The sequence below is a fragment of the Setaria italica genome, chromosome VI (assembly GCF_000263155.2).
Source record: "Setaria italica strain Yugu1 chromosome VI, Setaria_italica_v2.0, whole genome shotgun sequence".
In the NCBI taxonomy this organism is placed as follows: Eukaryota; Viridiplantae; Streptophyta; class Magnoliopsida; order Poales; family Poaceae; genus Setaria; species Setaria italica.
In genome coordinates, this window is record NC_028455.1 from 1,559,381 (window position 1) to 1,576,339 (window position 16,959).

Genomic DNA, 16,959 nt, shown 5'->3' on the forward strand with positions numbered 1-16,959 from the left:
CTCAGAGAGAGCCAGCCCAAATAAGCTGAAAAGGCCCAACAACTCGGTGGAAGAGCCGGGCACGACACGACACCAGGATGGACCCCACGGGCGGCGGCGGCGGCGACGGCGACTCCGCGGCGGCGAGGGGGAGCGGAGGGGGAACCGGGGCTGGGAGGTGGGCTGTGGGTGCGGTTTGCGGGGGGCTGGTGTACCTACCACTGCGCGGTGCGGCGCGCCAGCGCGGTGTCCCTCGCCGCCGACGTGCTGCTCGTCCTCCTGTGCTCGCTCTCCATCCTCGGCCTCCTCTTCCGCCACCTCCATATCTCGTGAGCCTCACTTACCCTCTCTTTATTCCACTCTTCATCGTCTCCTTCCGCCCGCCCTTCGATTGAATCAAGTCTGCCTATCTTGTGTTCCTGGTTGTTTCCGCTTGCTGGTTGTGTTATGATGATTCGGCGTGATGGTTTGTCCAGGAACCTTGGTTTCTCCTGGTTCATAGTAGCAGGATAGTGGTAGTAAATGATGCCGGAAGTTATAGCTGGTGGCTAGTAAGAGATGCTAGAAAAGGGGAAATGAGGCAGGCAACTAAAGAGGAGCGATTGAACTATGATTCTCAGTTTCAGAGATTGCTGAGGAAATGTTTATCGGTACGAAGTAGGCCATATAATTGTACAATTACCTGCGACTGATTTTCTTCTTGGTGGAAATTGAATCATGTACTGAATTTCCATGTGGCGTTAAACTTCCACGACAACAACTGATTTTTTGTTATGTAAAGAAACCTACATCAGATGGCTGGAGTAGAGAATACAGGAACTAAGACACTGGCTGCCGACTAAAAGAGCATGGGTTTTAGAAGCTGGAGTTAGATTGCTTGCATTACCATACCTTTCCCATTCTGTGGTATTGGGAAATTTTGCATCATTTCTGAATGATAGTACATAAATTGCTTCCGCTAGCTTTGGTTTTGTGTACTGAATTCAGTACGATACTTCAACTATAAATCATGACCATTGCCAATCATCTGATTCACTTTCTTGAGGTGTTTTTTCCAACAGAAAATTGCATTAAACACTTCAAACTGCAATCTATTCATTCCTGTTAAACTAATGCAACATTACTGGCAGTTGGTTTCTTTTTTTCCAGTACTAGTTTCCTACCACTACTTTGTGAGATACTGTATTCCCTGGGTAAAAATTATCACTAGTTAGTATGCTGCTGAACATTGTCTGAGGCAGCTTCTGGCTCGTGTTGATTAAGCCACAATTCTAGAGCAGCTTCATCTGGCCTCTCCACCTCTAGATACTTCTATCTGCTAGATGGCCTTTACTAGCTGTTATGCTTAGGTCTGATAGTTTGGCTAGGATTCTTGATTTCTTGGTTGATACTAGGAGTCTGTAGGCTATTGGTAGATTGTAGATGATTCTGCCAGTAGCTGCTGGCAGCTATTAGGTTATTCTAAAAATGGCGAAAGGCTGAAAATGGATAGGCAAGTAAATGGAGCAAACTAACCCCCAACTCTTCTATTTTGGGCAAAAGTTCATAGCTATGAATATGAAATAGCCTACACAAGTTAAGATACTTGCAACCAGTTTGCTTATTGTGGAAATTGGATTGAGATAGTATCATTTTGCTTGTTCTATGGTAAACTCGGTGCTTGCAATCAGCCATGGGATTTGATCAATTTTCCTTGATATATGAAATAAGAAAAATCTAGAATTTTTTCTTTGTGATGATAATGTCAAAATCTCTCCTATGTATACGACAGCCTTAGCTTGTTCACATTGTCATACCTTGGCAAGAATTTTACCAAATCCAGAGCATTGGAATACTCCCGCATTGGTTTCACTTCCAATATATTTGAATTTTTCTTATTAGATTGATTTGAAATTTAAAATATGGCACCTATCCACCACCACCTGACCATCACTTTCTTGGGGGTGCTTCTGCGAAAAGAAAAGTGCACTGAGCACTAAGTTTGACTTTAACTTAGACAAATTCCTGTTAAACTAATGTTGTATTACAGTATTACTTTTGTTGGTGCTTTCACTCTGTTGGCACTAATTTCCTAATTCTACATTCTTCGAGTATCACTAGTCCCTAAAACAGTAAAGCTGTGATGTACCTTATAATGCTGGAAGGCATGTCATTGTTGTTTTCCTGATAATTTTGTTTGTTGGCGGCAATTTCTTTACCTGAACAGTGGCAACTGGCAATGTAATTGGTCAATTGACTGAGAATTGCCAATTCACCATGCATTTTGTAAGACTTTTTTTTAGAAATTATTTGTGGTCTATCATTTACAAAATGGAAGATCCCATTGCAGTGCCTCATTTTTCCTTTAATGGTTTTGCATATAGGGTGCCTGTGGATCCTCTTGAATGGCAGATTTCCCAGGAGATGGCAAATAGTATAGTTGCATCCTTGGCTAATACAATCGGAGCTGCTGAGTCAGTATTAAGGGTGGCTGCAACTGGACATGACAAGAAGCTGTTTTTCAAGGTATGTCTGATAGCTTCAACTTGATATGTGGTCCCTGAAGATTTTGAGACAAATAAATGTTGAAATTCTATGATATTCATGTGTTAATAACTAGTGTTTGTTAAAAATACAGCTTGTTGTCATTTGAAGCACAGTAGCTTGTTAGTTCACATTTTTCCCAGCTTTTCTCTGGCATGCAAGTGGAGTAGAGAAATGAGAAAAGTATCCCTTATGCCGTTTAAGTGTGATTTTTTATTGATCTTTGCCAACTTCTTGTTCTCTGGCTTGCACTGATCTACTACCATCTTCTAGAGAACACATTCAGTTTATGCCCCCGTTGCTTAAATATCCTCTGGCTTACACGACATGCAACCTTGCAGGTGGTTTTTACATTGTATTTTCTAGCAGCTTTGGGAAGAGTGGTGTCAGGAGCTGCGGTTGCTTATGCTGGTAAAAGCACAAAAAACTAATTTTCCCATGCTCTGTGTTTTTTGTATGCGGCTTTAGATTTTCTTTTATATGAGAAACCTATAGCACTAAAAAAGTAAATTATGTCTTGTGACTGTTTTGTTGCCATGATCAGCACTATGCATCTTCTGCCTCTACATGTTTGCGCAAAGCACCGATCTGTTTGATCAGCTCCCTTCATGGGTACCCATGGGAAGAGATTCATTGGGTGGCGCTCAGGATACCGCATGATTTCCACATGTACATGACCGCCGAGTGTTTTTTCTTCCCCTTTGTGTATATGGTCCTGGAGGCTAATGTCTTGAACCGTAGCACCCACGGTGGATGTATGTCGCAAATCTTTGTATATCATAACGTGTTTCCAACTGATGAGTGTCTGATTTTCGCAATATGTTTTCATCGACCTCATTGTGGATCTCACTGGTTCCTCACTGGTTAATCATCAGTTCGTGATGTGGGTTTGGTTTTGAGTTGTGCCCTGAGATCTTGTATTTTGCGCTTTTTGCTTGTGACCGTGGAGTGCCCGAACCTACTGTTGCAGCAGGGGCTATTTACGCTTAATTGTCAGTAGTTGTTCGTGTAATCTCACAGAGAATAGCTTTTCACCACATAATAATGTTTATGCATTTGAAGGCATTTCATCCTATTTGCTTGATCGATTTGGTCAGTTATTCGGGTAATGTATATATAGTCGTCGTCAAACCGAATTGCACATGTGACATGTTGATGCGTAGGTAACACAACCCAAGTTCCTCAATTATAGTTTGTAGAGTTTTTGTCATTTTACTCAAGAAATGAGCAACAAATCTTTAGTTATTTTTCAAAAAAAAAAAGATATTGCAAGTGACAAAATGAAATGGCAAAAGCCAAGTGGACGTAAATCCCAAAGCGAAACAAAAGTACAAAACCAAACAATCTCAAACGGAGCTCGCAAAGCAAAGCCCCCATAAAACCTCCTGCTCCCTCTAGTTCCCCTTGCCAATTGCCATCCTCGTTCCTATCGCCATCTCCTCCTGCTGCTCGCCTCCCCCCTGCGCATCGTGCCATCCGCCACCGCGCCGCGCCGCGCCGCGCCAATGGAAGCCGCCGCCGTGCCCAGATCCGCCGCCATGTGCCGCGCCGCGCCCGCGCTCCCGGCCGCGCGCGCCCTGGCCCTGCCCCGCCGCGCGTCCGTCGCGGCGGCCCCGGCGCGGCGCCTGCTCCTCGCCGCCCGCCGCGCCGCTGACGGCGACAGCGTGGAGACGGCGCCGGAGGCGGTCCCCATCGAGAAAAGTCGGTCCCTTTCTTCCTCCCTTACCATGCTCCGCCCGGCTCGTCTGTGCTCGGCCTGCCGATTGGGTCACGCTAAGCTTTCGCGCTGCTTCGTGTTTCCGTGCTGCAGGATTCCCTCCCTTCCCGAGCGTCATGGACATCAACCAGATCCGCGAGATCCTTCCCCACAGGTGAGTGCCGCTCCCTCGCTTGCTTTGCTGCTCTTGCAGTCGCGCAATACATGTCTGGCATTGGAATCGCACGACACAACTATGAAGCTGATGCAACACCTTCCAAAATGCCATCGAAATGTCGACCATAGATTGGCCTACTAGAGGAGGACAGGAGGTGGTCCATTCCCTTGCGAACTTGATCATTGTGGTGCTTTAACTCTGTTATTTCACACCTATTAGAGATCTCTCCAGTTGTAAAGCCCCATTGACTCATGCGGTCATGCCCATGTGCATACAGCATAGTTCTGCACATTGTTAAGCAGCTATCCAAGGTCTAGAGTTGTAGCAATAATTTGGCATCCTTGTGCGCTGATTGTGCATTCTTTCTAAATAATGTAAAGAACTGATCAGAAAATGTGGTGACAGGCAGGGTGGATAGTGGCTGTAAAACTGTAACATTCTGCAATTACTCATGTGTGCTTACTGAAAAGTCCCAAGAAGGATTGTGGCACAAAATTGAAGTGCTGCTGTAACTTTACTACTGTCTTGGCTATGGAGGCTGCTATAGTTACCACAATTCCATCACTATATTGACCCCTGATACATAGTACTTTAGCTGCATTTCTTTATGGATTCCGGATTTTGCTTATTTGTGTTGTCATACCATTTGCAGAAGTACCCTGTATGTTGTGTATATCTGCAACAAGTTTTACTTGCTGCTGAAAAGGATATTGAAATATTGAATGTCCAAAATAGAAATCGAGCATCATGGCCGTGGCCCTTTGAATTCATGAAATGTTCTGATCTGGAGATCTATAAGCATTACATTGAACCAACTGCACTCTTGTTTGGTATTTTTTGAAAAACTACCTAATACCTATGCATGTGGATGTGCATGTTAGGTTCCCATTCCTTTTGGTTGATAGAGTAATTGAATACAAGGCTGGAGAATATGCAGTGGGGATCAAGAATGTTACCATAAATGATAACTTCTTCCCAGGACATTTCCCTGAACGCCCCATAATGCCTGGTGTTCTCATGGTTGAGGTATGCACTGATTAACTCTGTTGCTGTCCTTGGTTTAGTGTATCAATCCTGTTTAGTAAGTGGATCGTACTGATCCTTGGTATAATTTACTTCTTTTTACAACATCACCAGAGGGCTCTGTCAATTTTTGTTCAAGTGAAGGATGGTTGTAATGTTTAATCCTGGAATTATGTTCACCATGACTTCATTTCAGAAGTAGCCATAAATAAACAATAATTTAAGTATGCAATTTTTTCATATCCATATTCTTTCGTGATAGTGAAAGTTTCCTTAACCAACCTGATATGTAGATGGTTGCCTCTCTACTGCATGGTGTGTACCTTGCTGACCACATGCTGAATTCAATAACTCACCTGTACCTTCATCCACAGGCTATGGCCCAGGTTGGGGGTCTGGTGATGCTGCAACCTGAAGTCGGTGGATCCCGGGACAACTTCTTTTTTGCAGGGATTGACAAAGTTAGGTTCAGGAAGCCAGTAATTGCTGGGGACACGTTGATCATGAGAATGACTCTGACAAAGTACCAGAAGAGATTTGGGCTTGCAAAGATGGAAGGAAAAGCTTATGTTGGTGGTGACCTGGTTTGTGAGGGGGAATTCCTCCTGGTCAGTGCAACTGAATAGGGCAGAGATACCTAGCACCCCACCAGATTCTGTTGCAGAGACATTGCCTAGAATGGGATCAGGTTACTTTCTTGAAAGAATAGTTTTGAGCTAAAGCATTTGAGGCAAATCCTTTACCTGTTGTTAAGTGTGTTGAGTCCATATTCACTCGAATTCTATCGCCTACCAGGGCAGAATTAGCTCTGTTGCTGTTGTAATACAGGATTACAGTATCTCAGGTAGTTGTTTGATGGAATAAACAATGATAGTTCGATTGTGCTTTGTGGAATTTCTTAGTGGAATTCCCCTCAGCCGTGTGATCAGTTTCATAAGTTTTCCGTGTATGTTCCAGCATGGTATGGCTCAAATTCTCTCATTTCTCAAGCATTCAAGATGTGCTGGTTTTGTTTTTTTTCCTTGCATTTTCATAGTTTGTTCATAAATGTTCAGTATTGAAAGAAAAATAACAATTTATTATGACTTAATGCAGCATTGTGAGAACTGAGAAGACATGACTGCTGTCTGCATATAGTCCTGGTCATGGTTATTGAACATTCTTTCATCATAATAACTTGATAAGGCCGTGGAGCTTCCAGGAATTATCACAGTTGAGGACTAATAGTGCGTTGTGTTCAGCGGTATATGTGAATTTTCTTTCTGATTTCTGTGAGAATTGTTGTGGAAATTGAATGGTTTCCTATAGTATTCCTGCTATCATGAGTGGACCTATACCATTTGGTTCGTTAGCTGCCAGGTAATTTTTACTGGCTCCAGCGTGTGCCTTGAACTGTTCAAGCGCTCCTAGCCTGTGTCTGACCGTTCAAGTGAAGATGCATCACTAAACACTATTGTATGTTCTCTTCATTGGCAGCTTTGCTGACTGATAGTATATGACAACCGCAGCACAATAGTCTTTGTTTTCTGTCACAAACAATTGCAGAGAACAAAAAAAAAAGGAGCAATGAAGAAGTACTCAACCAACGGCAAGTATCGCGAGTTCACAACAAGCACAAAGTCAACTAGAACCGGTCAACACCCCAAATATCGTTAAATTACCTCCGAATTTGCGAGGTATTAACCCAGATCCAGGTCATTTGGGTTTGCTGGTCAACTCTTGTGATCCGGACGCCATTAGGAGGCGTAATCGGGTCGATTAAGTCGGTCCAAACTCCAAACACCCCCACACTATATACTCATCCAACTTAAGGAGAGATGAAAGTTATGAGAGTGCCTTGAGCTCTCTTCAAAAGTTCAAACCAAGGGGATTAGATACTGACTGTCCTTAGAGTTATCCGTGTTTGGGTTTCATGGCGAATCTTGTGGCAATGAACATAAAGAGGAAGGACGTCGAGGTGGCAAGCCATGGATTCGCCATCTTCCTTGATCCCAAGAGGATCAAGCTACAGGTACGGCAATTGGCAAGTGATGCTCTACTAATTGTAAAGATACTTATATGGTGGTGACTTTTATCTTAAGCGTACCGGTTAGTTGTAAACAACAGGTTTGCGTTTTGAAGCTGCAGTAGCATATGGCACAGTTTTGGGTGTGATTTCTTTTGTCCTTGGGGAATTGAACTGTTTCTTGTGAAAATTTTGTAAAATTCCCATGAAACGGTCTGGCTTGGAATGGAGAGTTTTTGGGTACTCCAGTTGAGGGAGAGAGCTCACAGCTAGACCAAAGAAATACACACTGTGCCTGAAGAAGCTGAAGTTGAGGCATGTGTGAAGGTTGTGGAAAAGCATGTAGTATATATAAAAGGCATAATACTCAGTAGCCTGTTCATACGTGGTTTCAGGATCTTTTTGTGGAAGGTCATCCACATGGCAAGATAACGAATTCAATTCAGAATTCGTAGTGCTCTGCTGTCAAATGGATCTTGATGTGAGCAACATAACACACCTTAAACATTCAGATCACTAGCTCATGATTCCATGTTTGCTCTGCCCTGCTGTCATCAGGATGCGTCTGTGATTCCGGAAATGATGGAAGAAGAGAAACCACTTGCAGATGCAGATTCAGATGCAGGTGCTCCACCAGCTGGTATGCATCCAACCATGATCATGCCCTTACTGTCGCCGCCAACTCAGGGCCAAGAGGCTAATGCTCATGGCATCACTGTGAGCACTGAATATGGGAGCAAATCTTCAGAGGCACCATCGACCGCAGACCAGGCGGCGCCGATGGACATCGAGGATGATGTCCGGCAGCCGCAGCCGGGCCAGCATCCTCAGTTCTGGTCAGGTGAGTAAGGCCATTTTGACATTCAGAGATTTGGCTGGATATAAACAGAGCTGGAGCTGTGACCTTTCACGGTCAAAAAAAACTGGAGAAGGTTTGTCAGGTGAAAGATTATGATGAGTGGTGTTATCCTACAAACTGCAGGTTTCTTCTGATGACTGGCACCTCCAACTCCAAGTCATGCAACAAGGCGCTGCTGTTCGATTCAGCTACTGTCACCTGCTAGGTCTGTACATGTTGGATTGAATTTGCTGCTGCAACGTGTAGCTTCGTGCACTTGGCGCTGCTGCAATGTATGCTAGTCTTCAGTTGTTTGGTACATGTAGTTTCTCTGTTTAAGGTATACTGATGTAAGCATGTGATGTATGGAATAGTTTTTATTTATTTTTTGGAACGAATGCACCACGAGATTGTGCCATTTCTATTTTCTATTAAGGAAGGAGAAGATTACAAGCAGGCGGAGGCGGCCCTGGGAGCCTGGGAGGCCACCTACAGGAAAGAACAAAAACCTGTACAAAGCTTCTGAGCTAAGCTACTGCAATCAGCATCGCATGGATGGAATAGTTGTAACTTTTAACTGTGAACCAGGAACCTTCTTAAGTTATACTCGTATGGTTGACGGTCAAAATTAGCAGATCTGACCGGACCCGACTGGTTTAGTCAAAGTACTTAAAATGTAAATTGAACTTCATCATTGCGTAGTTCTCGTTGAGACAATCAAAATGTATATGTAGAACATCCTATTTAGAATTCACATGAGTGAGTTATGATCTCAGGAAAAATCTGCACCTAGAAAAACCGGTCAGCGGTTTGGTCTGCGTAATCTAAGTTAGTAGTTGTATTTAACATGGGATTTGTAAGAGTTTCGACTGCTAATTGGATAAGACATCTCCTCCCTATAAATATAAAAGGTCACCATCAATTGAGGGGATCCAATCGATTAAAAACCAACCTATCTTTTACTTTTTACTCTTTTTCTTCTTTACCCTACTTTCCCAACCTCACCTCATATGTTGTTCTTCTCTTGTCTTCATGGCATGAGGAAGCATCCTAACTTACCTGCCGAGCTTAAGTTAACCCAAAGCATTCCTACCCCAACTGGAATCCGGACAGGTGTTCGTTGGATTCTCACCGCGCGGGTGTTCATTGGATTCTCACCGCGCTCTCCGACGAGACCGTCTAACCGGCTTGCCAAATCGATTTGCTGGAAAGACGCTGCCAGGAGCTCATCTAATCGATTTGCTGCAAAGACACTGCCAAGGAGCTCATCTAGGCGCTGCTCGAGTATTTGGCGTGGCACACTTTTGCGCCGACATACATTCAATTGGCACTGCAGTACAAAGAAATAAAGCTCGTCTGCAGTGCCCGTGATAAACAGTGAGAATAAACCCTGATAAACAAAGGGGACTAATAACGCCAAAAGACCGGCAACAATTTCCATAGACATCTAATCATGACAAGGTTATTTTCCTCAGCAGTGTAACCTTTCAATATAACATGGTACAATCAGGGAGTATGCAACGCTAATCACTCCACACGCTGTCAAGTAATAACACAAGTATACAACAATGATTTCGCTGAAGATGCTCAGCTACAAATATATATATCCCCTCCAGGGACAACAAAGTCAAAAAAGAATCATGTATGAACTTTTCATGTCAAGTGAGCGTTCCTTCCTAAAAGGGCCATAGCAGAAGAATGTGGCAGTTCTCTTTTAACCCCTAATTTAGTTCCACCAGCCAATCATCACCGTCGAATGGCTGTCAACTATCACTATGACCTGTTCTATAGCTGATTATCTGTTCCAGTCCCTGCTGGAGAATAACATCAATACAGGGTGGCCGCACGAATATCCTCAATTTGTTGCAAAAATATACGCACTTTCTGCAGCACTAGTCTCCAGAAACAAATTTCTTTTGTGTGTAGTACCTGTCTTCACTAGCCTTCTTTTTCAAGTTCCTTTTCTGTTTATGAAAGCCCCAGCAACAGCATTTAGCACAGGTAAAAAGGGATCAAACAAAATTATGATCTTTGAGCCTGTGACATCGCGTACCTTGTAAGCTTCATGATTGTCAACTATTCTTGTCGCCACTGAGACTGATGTTATAGATTTCGGGCTCGTGATTGTCTTAAAGATACCCATGCTCTTTGGAACAGCATAAGGATCAATTTCACCCTGCAGCACCCACTCATCAATTTTCATGATGAATTCAGCGACTACATGTAAGTTTGTCTTTGACATCAGTTCATTAATACTTACAGCTGGATTGCCCTCAGCTACAGTTCCATGCACAACCAATGAAATGTTAAACGTGGTGATCTGGACCAGGATATAAAAATAAATCATGAGGGTACATACATACAAAATTGTCAAACATATTCTTATAACAATCACAGCATGCTCGCCACATGATATTTTAAGCATGACAAAATATATACAAATGAACTTATGGACAAAAACATACCATGTCCTTCGAAACTTCCCATGGTGCGCCAATAATGACTTCATCAACATAGCGACAGGCAAGCACACTAAGAGTACGCTCATGAAGATGCATGATAGGACGATATCCTCTTCTATCCCTGGACAAATGATCCTTATATAAGATTGGTATTTTTATTCATAATGACAAGCTATTTTGACAGGATCATGCTGATATATACTATTCTTCTTTTTTGTTTGTTAAATCTTAAGTGAAGAAATGGTATAAAACCTGATAGACTGGTCATCATGGACACCCACAAGAAGGAAGTCGCCAAGTTGTCTAGCACTTCTGAGGATCTGCATTAAATGAAAGGTATAATATTAACATTTTACACTTTAGTTGCATATGAACCAAACTAGAGAAAAAAAATTGTAGGTTATGGTAAATTGATCTGCATGAGAATAAGAAAACGATACCTCAACGTGGCCAGCGTGGAAAAGATCAAATGCACCATCTATATATACAACACGAGCACCTGGCGAAGGAGCCTGAGTGCATATGAGCATATTGTTCAATAAATGCAACACAATGGCATTATGAAGACTTAAATCATAGGAATATATATAGAAACCCACTAACCACTTAACGCTGGATAGTCAGAAAATCAATAAAAACAATATTGAAAAGGCAGGAATATCAATCACTCAGGATCAAAATTGAAAAGTTACAATTAAGGCATGATTAGTTAGGTTAGTTGCAAATGCTATATCAGGCCACTTTCTGTAAATTCCCTAAGAGGTTGATCAAACTAAGGTCACTAAAATGTTCTTGTCCTTTCCTTGATGGAAAGCTGAGGGTGGATGTGGCCTCCATTCTATATAAAAGGTCAGACATGGAACAGTAAGACCGGCAAGCAATCTTAAGAGCCCATACCTGCCCATTTGAAAACTGCATGATCCGGCGAGAAGTAGGAAGAAAATGAGATAGATGACTCTTCACTTCATCATTTGGTTTCGCTCCAGCCTTCTCATCAACATCAATGTTAAAATCAGTGTCAGCATCTTTCTGCTTGAATGTTAGCAATATCCTCCCTGAGTACAAAGTGTGACATTTCTGTGTAAGATTGCAATTGACGAGAAAGGCAACATGTTGAACAAGCTTGAAAAGCTTTTCCAAGTAATGAATTATATGATTAACTGTAAATATCATATTCAGGGAAGTATGACCCAAAAAATAGTGAGGCTACTGAACCTTACCAACTATATCCGTGCTCGAGACACCTTCTGTTCGCTTGATTTGCTTGTAACGCCCAACCTTCTTTGCTAATGCATATGCATCAGTGCCATCAGGTAGAAGACAAGGATCATCTCCATGAATAATGTAATCAATGCTGTATTTGTTGAAAAGAGTATTCATGAACTCTTCTGTGATCTCATAGGGTGCATTGGGAATGACCTCATCAACCCACTTCAGACCACTAACAAGAGTCAACCTAGAAAGAGAAAATATACATACAATTAATAGGGCCAATTGTTCCAGATTTCAGATAATGATGAAAGTCAGTAAGCTTAGATCATCAGAAAAATATACATACGAGATCAAATTGAAAATGTTGCTCTGTGCTTTTCAGTCAATTTGATAAACCACTGCTAATATGAACAATATTTTCAGGAAAAAAAATAGTGCACTCCACAGAACAATAAAATTAAACTTCCATACCTCTCTTCCATAGAAAGGACAGGTGGGCCCTTGTTGGCGACAATCTCCTCATCACTGACAACACCAACTACCAGCTGATCTCCCAACAATTTGGCCTGTCGCAATGCATTTGCATGGCCGTAGTGCATGAGGTCAAAGCATCCATCCATGTACACTCTCACAGGCCTTTTGCGCTCCCTCTTCTTTGGAACTTGTCCTAGGTATGGCCAGAAATACGGTGCAAATGGAGCGCCAATTCCACCAAAGTAGCCCGTGGATAACATAAGAATTGCAATAGTGATCATAACTCCTCCAATTCCAAACAACTGTGAATAGTATCCGCTATTCCAGAGCCCCTGGTGGCTCTCAAACGCTAGCAAACCCATCATCTTCAAGGTGGATTCTTCTGTGAAAAAAGTAGAAGAGCAAAATGAGACTCCAAAGTTAATGGATTCTTCAGGCAAGTGGCAATCATATATGCAGCAAGGTAGTACAAATGTGTCATTTTCCAACATTTGGAGACACCAATAGCATTTGCAGCTAGATTTGTTGGCATTTTAAAAACAAGAAAGTGACTCGAAAAAGAAGGAAGAAAAGCATGGCTTTCTGACTACTTAATTGCGCATGGTTGGAAGGATCTCAGACGTTTAATCAACGTGCTTACCGATCACATCACGTTGACCAAATCGTAACCACCGGATATTTTAGAAAGCCACAGGTTTGGGCAAAGGAAAGATCACGGAGAATTTGGAAGGAAAAAAACAAACAGACTCGAATTGCTTTTACAAGAAGCCACGTAACAGCTCTAGAAAACATGACAATTGCATGACTAACAGCTCTACCTTCTTCCTCATCAAGAAATGCATGCTCATAAAGAAAACCCACATTAACTTTCAATACAGTTCATCAACACGTTGTTCTAATTCCCAATAGTAACAGAAAAAATAAAATACGGCGAGCAAGGGAATTCACAAATAAATTTGTGCTCCAATATCTTGTCAGCGATCAAACGAGCCAACATGCCCGACAAGGAATCAGATTCCATCGCATCAGCCATATCTCAAGTTTAACATTACAGCCAATCCGTTACCCAAAAAAAAAATGCAGCCAACTAAGCAGGCAGGTAGAATTTATTGAGATTCGACGCTCCAGTAGGCTCAGGAGCACGGGAGGAAGGTTGGAAAAAGCAAAAGCGTCAGGCCGAATTCACGCCCACCCACCCGGAATCCCGTTACATCGCCGCACCGAAAGCACCAAATGCAATCGCTCACCCGTGATCCCAATTCCAGCGCAACATGAAGAACCAGACAAATCACATCGAAACGAACGGGAACAAAGGAACGTTTTTTTTTCTTCCTCGAACGACAAGCTGGCAGGGAGATCGACGGGGGATCGCGACCATAACAACGAAAACAAAAAAAAACAGAGATTTTTTTCACACTGCATTCCAACCTGAACAACGAAGGAGCAAGCAACAGCGGGTGAGGAAACAAACGCACAGAGATCGGGCCGGCGCGCGGCGGCCGCACCGGCCGGCGGGCGCGAATCTCGCGTCAGAATCCGGGCGTGGCGCGAGATCTGCCGCGAGTGGCGGCGAGGCTCCCCGTTCTCCCGGCGCGCGCTTCGGTTCTCGCTCTCGTTCTTGGCTTGGGAGGGGAGCGGAGGAGGAGGAGGAGGAGGAGGAGGAGGAGGGGGAGGCCGGAGGGAGGGAGCGGGGGGAGAGAGCTCTGGCGCCCGCCGTCTCGTCCCCGTCTCGTGTGGCCTCGCCAATTGGGGCTGGTGGAAGCGTGGGTGTCTTCACGTCCACCAAACTACCCGGGCCCACACGGCAGGAAGTACTGAGAGTTTCGCACCTGGACCCCTGACGGAAAGTAAAATGCTGTATAAGTACGGCGATATTGCCACAGCCCGTGATGTTCCTTCGCAAGAAAGGAAGTGAAACCTTTGCTTTTTCGACAATATGCTCCCTGCACGGCTGCATGGGTCATGGTGGCTGAGCTTGGCTAGTTTTTTCAGCCACTAGATGTGGACCTAGTTTCTAGAAAGCATGGCCTATCAAATCTAGGCTCATCTTCTTGGTTTCTCCATAGCAGCAAACAATATAGTCCTCCAATCAAATATGTTTGATGTTTATAATTTCTTCGACCTTGATTAAAATTTTTCTTTAGAGCACAACTTGTAGGATCCCATGAAGTTCATAGAATACTATAAATTTTAGATAAATCTATTTATGTTTATAAAAGTAAATGTTTGAAGAGAGTTGTTGAGAACCAAATTAAGTTTCGACCAAATTAAATAAAAAAGTATGATGGACTCCCTCTCATTTCTCCATGCTGGAGAATCAGTTACGGGTCACAGGTCCACAGGACCGCGCGATCTAGGAAAACCCTGAATCTACCAGGGCCCCTCCGGATGCGGATTGACGAGCTTTCTCCCCCTCTCTCCCTCTCCACCTGGAAGTTCCAGACAAAGGCGCATACCCAAGGAAGGTACGCGTAGGATGTCGGAGGATTTCGGAGAGGGTCGGAGGTCCCCATCCTGGAAACGATTGGCGGACGGGACCCCACCATCAGCTTCCGCAAAGCCCACAAAGCCCACATGTTTGGTTAAGCCAAGCGTGCGTTAGCCCTAAGTACGGGTTTGTTGAATCAACCCCACCTTCAGCACGGAAGGTCCACGTACAAGGCCACCACGTTCGCCCTGAGTATGGAAACCCTCCATACCACGAAGAGCAAAGTTATAAGACCAGAGTGCCCCTAAAAAGAGGCACCACGGGTGGGAGGGGCCGTACCAGTCCTAAGGCTATAAATGGGCGAGCCCTGGGCTCATCTAAGACACAGTATTCTAGCCACTCAGTCCCCTATAAGCTTTTTGGATAAGTGTCGTGTCCTAGAGCCACCCTCTACTGTTTGAACATTTTGTAACCACCAACATTCCATGCTTAATATTAGAAGATTCTTTGAAGATAGATCCTCTGGCTAGCAATTTCTAGAGTACTTTGGAATTTTATTATGTTATAAGCCAACTTTAAAGATGGATCATTTGACTAAGGTCATGTAAGTCTATCCCTTTATAATTATGTGTCTAAGAGCGCAATATAACTATGGATCCTACTTGACCATAGTAGTATCATCGCAATCTTTTTTATAGAATTGACGTATGAGCCTCAGGGACCGCTCTAGCATTTACCTGTTTAGACATGCTGTGTCTGCACGAGCAAAGATTTTATTTAGCATCAATTAGGCTATGAGCATAAACTCAATCCTTTATCACTCGACGTCATCCAAGTATACGCCGGCATAGTACGTACCTATGACGACACACCATGTGTTGTTTGTTTTTCCGACAATAACAATCCTGAAGGCGCATCCGGTTGGTTGCATTTTGGGTGAACCAGATTCTACATTAAACCTTTTACTTCCCACTACCCTTTTGCTGCCGCTCGTTTTTTTTTTCCAACAAAATTTAATAAACACTTAAAACTTTCACATCATTAGATTTTTGTCATGAAATATGCTATACAAATATTTTCTACCTTTGAGTATTTGTGGCAATTTGTAGGGGGAAAGAACATATGGTAAGGCAAAAGACAGTGACAATAAACTGAAACAGAGGTTATAGTCCCTTATGATTTCCTGGATTGGAGGTAATCGTGGCAAACTTGCAGGGTCTCATGTGCAAAAGCGCCATCGGAGGAAAAGAACAAAACAGAGCCAGAGGAGATCACGCCGAGGCGCAGGCTGGGGGTGGGCCCCGCGGCCAGACTGCCTGCCCGGTCGGGTCGGGTCGCGTACGTACGCCGCTGTCCGTGCCCGTCGCAGGGCACTGTCGCTGGGCCCGACGGCACGCGCCCCGGGGCCTCCAGTCTCCCTCCCTCCTCCAGCTGTGCCGGGCGGTGGGACCCGCCGGCCCTCGCGGTGTCGCGCCGGCGTAACGGCATTGGCTTTGACCCGTCCCGCCGAGAGGGAAAGAAAGAGACCGTCCTCGTTTCTAGAAGACCGGGAGGATGGGATCATGGCGAGGGGATGGCCACGGTGCTTCTACAGAGCGGGCGAGACGCGCCTCCGGAGTCCAGGTGGCCGGATGCCAGGTGACCGAGGCAAACGCGTGAGATTTTTTCCGTGTACACGACCGGATGATGCTCAAGATTGGGTCTGTTTCGCTTGCTGGCTGAAAAGCTGAAACGGCTGATTTATTGTGAGAAGAAAATACTATTTGGTGACTGATAAGCCGACTGACTAAATTGAAGCGAACAGGCAAATAAGCTACTCAAGGTAGGCTCATCGCCTCATCTTAGGTTTGTTTCGAAGAGTAAACAAGTGTAGGGACTTGGACACGACAAACGTGGGATTGTGATGCATTTTTCAACCTCCACGAAACTTCCGAAAATTCATGTGGAAGAGGAAGGGGGGAAAAAAGGTTCTCGTAAATTTCACGCGATGACGCAGGATGCAAAGTTTTCCGGCAGCCTTTTGCTTTGCCAAGTCCATTCCAAAATGCAACCCTGTTCCTTTCGAATTTGTTCCTGAATTTCCTAGCCAGTGCTACCCTGCCCAACAGGCTGGGGAGCACCCGTCTATTCCATCCACATCG

General features: G+C 44.0%; 4 protein-coding genes across 5 annotated transcripts; 3 read left to right on the forward strand and 1 right to left on the reverse strand.

The window, feature by feature from the left end:
• LOC101765450 (reticulon-like protein B23) lies at nucleotides 1–3,401 on the forward strand. The gene is given in 5 exon segments (XM_004972482.3): nucleotides 1–194; nucleotides 196–308; nucleotides 2,343–2,484; nucleotides 2,844–2,913; nucleotides 3,047–3,401. Coding segments are annotated over 5 exon segments (558 nt in total). The 5' UTR covers nucleotides 1–77; the 3' UTR covers nucleotides 3,163–3,401.
• A 502-nt stretch (nucleotides 3,402–3,903) lies between these two features.
• Nucleotides 3,904–6,358, forward strand: LOC101766275 (3-hydroxyacyl-[acyl-carrier-protein] dehydratase FabZ). The gene is made up of 4 exons (XM_004972484.4): nucleotides 3,904–4,203; nucleotides 4,313–4,373; nucleotides 5,258–5,402; nucleotides 5,774–6,358. The coding sequence occupies exons 1-4, from the start codon at nucleotides 4,008–4,010 to the stop codon at nucleotides 6,023–6,025; spliced, it is 654 nt and encodes a 217-aa protein (XP_004972541.1). The 5' UTR covers nucleotides 3,904–4,007; the 3' UTR covers nucleotides 6,026–6,358.
• A 257-nt stretch (nucleotides 6,359–6,615) lies between these two features.
• Nucleotides 6,616–8,631, forward strand: LOC101765860. Its single transcript, XM_004972483.2, has 3 exons — nucleotides 6,616–7,410; nucleotides 7,963–8,245; nucleotides 8,387–8,631. Exons 1-3 carry the CDS (start codon nucleotides 7,312–7,314, stop codon nucleotides 8,395–8,397), a joined length of 393 nt encoding a protein of 130 aa, XP_004972540.1. The 5' UTR covers nucleotides 6,616–7,311; the 3' UTR covers nucleotides 8,398–8,631.
• A 1,019-nt stretch (nucleotides 8,632–9,650) lies between these two features.
• Nucleotides 9,651–14,151, reverse strand: LOC101766681 (ethanolamine-phosphate cytidylyltransferase). Of its 2 annotated transcripts, none has more exons than XM_004972488.3 (10): nucleotides 13,819–14,151; nucleotides 12,388–12,772; nucleotides 11,925–12,160; nucleotides 11,602–11,759; nucleotides 11,145–11,216; nucleotides 10,957–11,024; nucleotides 10,708–10,825; nucleotides 10,503–10,562; nucleotides 10,296–10,418; nucleotides 9,651–10,206 (listed from the first exon to the last, which is right to left on the reverse strand). In XM_004972488.3, exons 2-10 carry the CDS (start codon nucleotides 12,753–12,755, stop codon nucleotides 10,135–10,137), a joined length of 1,275 nt encoding a protein of 424 aa, XP_004972545.2. In that variant the 5' UTR covers nucleotides 12,756–12,772; nucleotides 13,819–14,151; the 3' UTR covers nucleotides 9,651–10,134. The 2 variants fall into 2 exon arrangements, with proteins under 2 accessions (XP_004972545.2, XP_012702482.1); XM_012847028.3 differs by having other exon boundaries at nucleotides 13,866–14,127.
• Nucleotides 14,152–16,959: the final 2,808 nt, after the last annotated feature.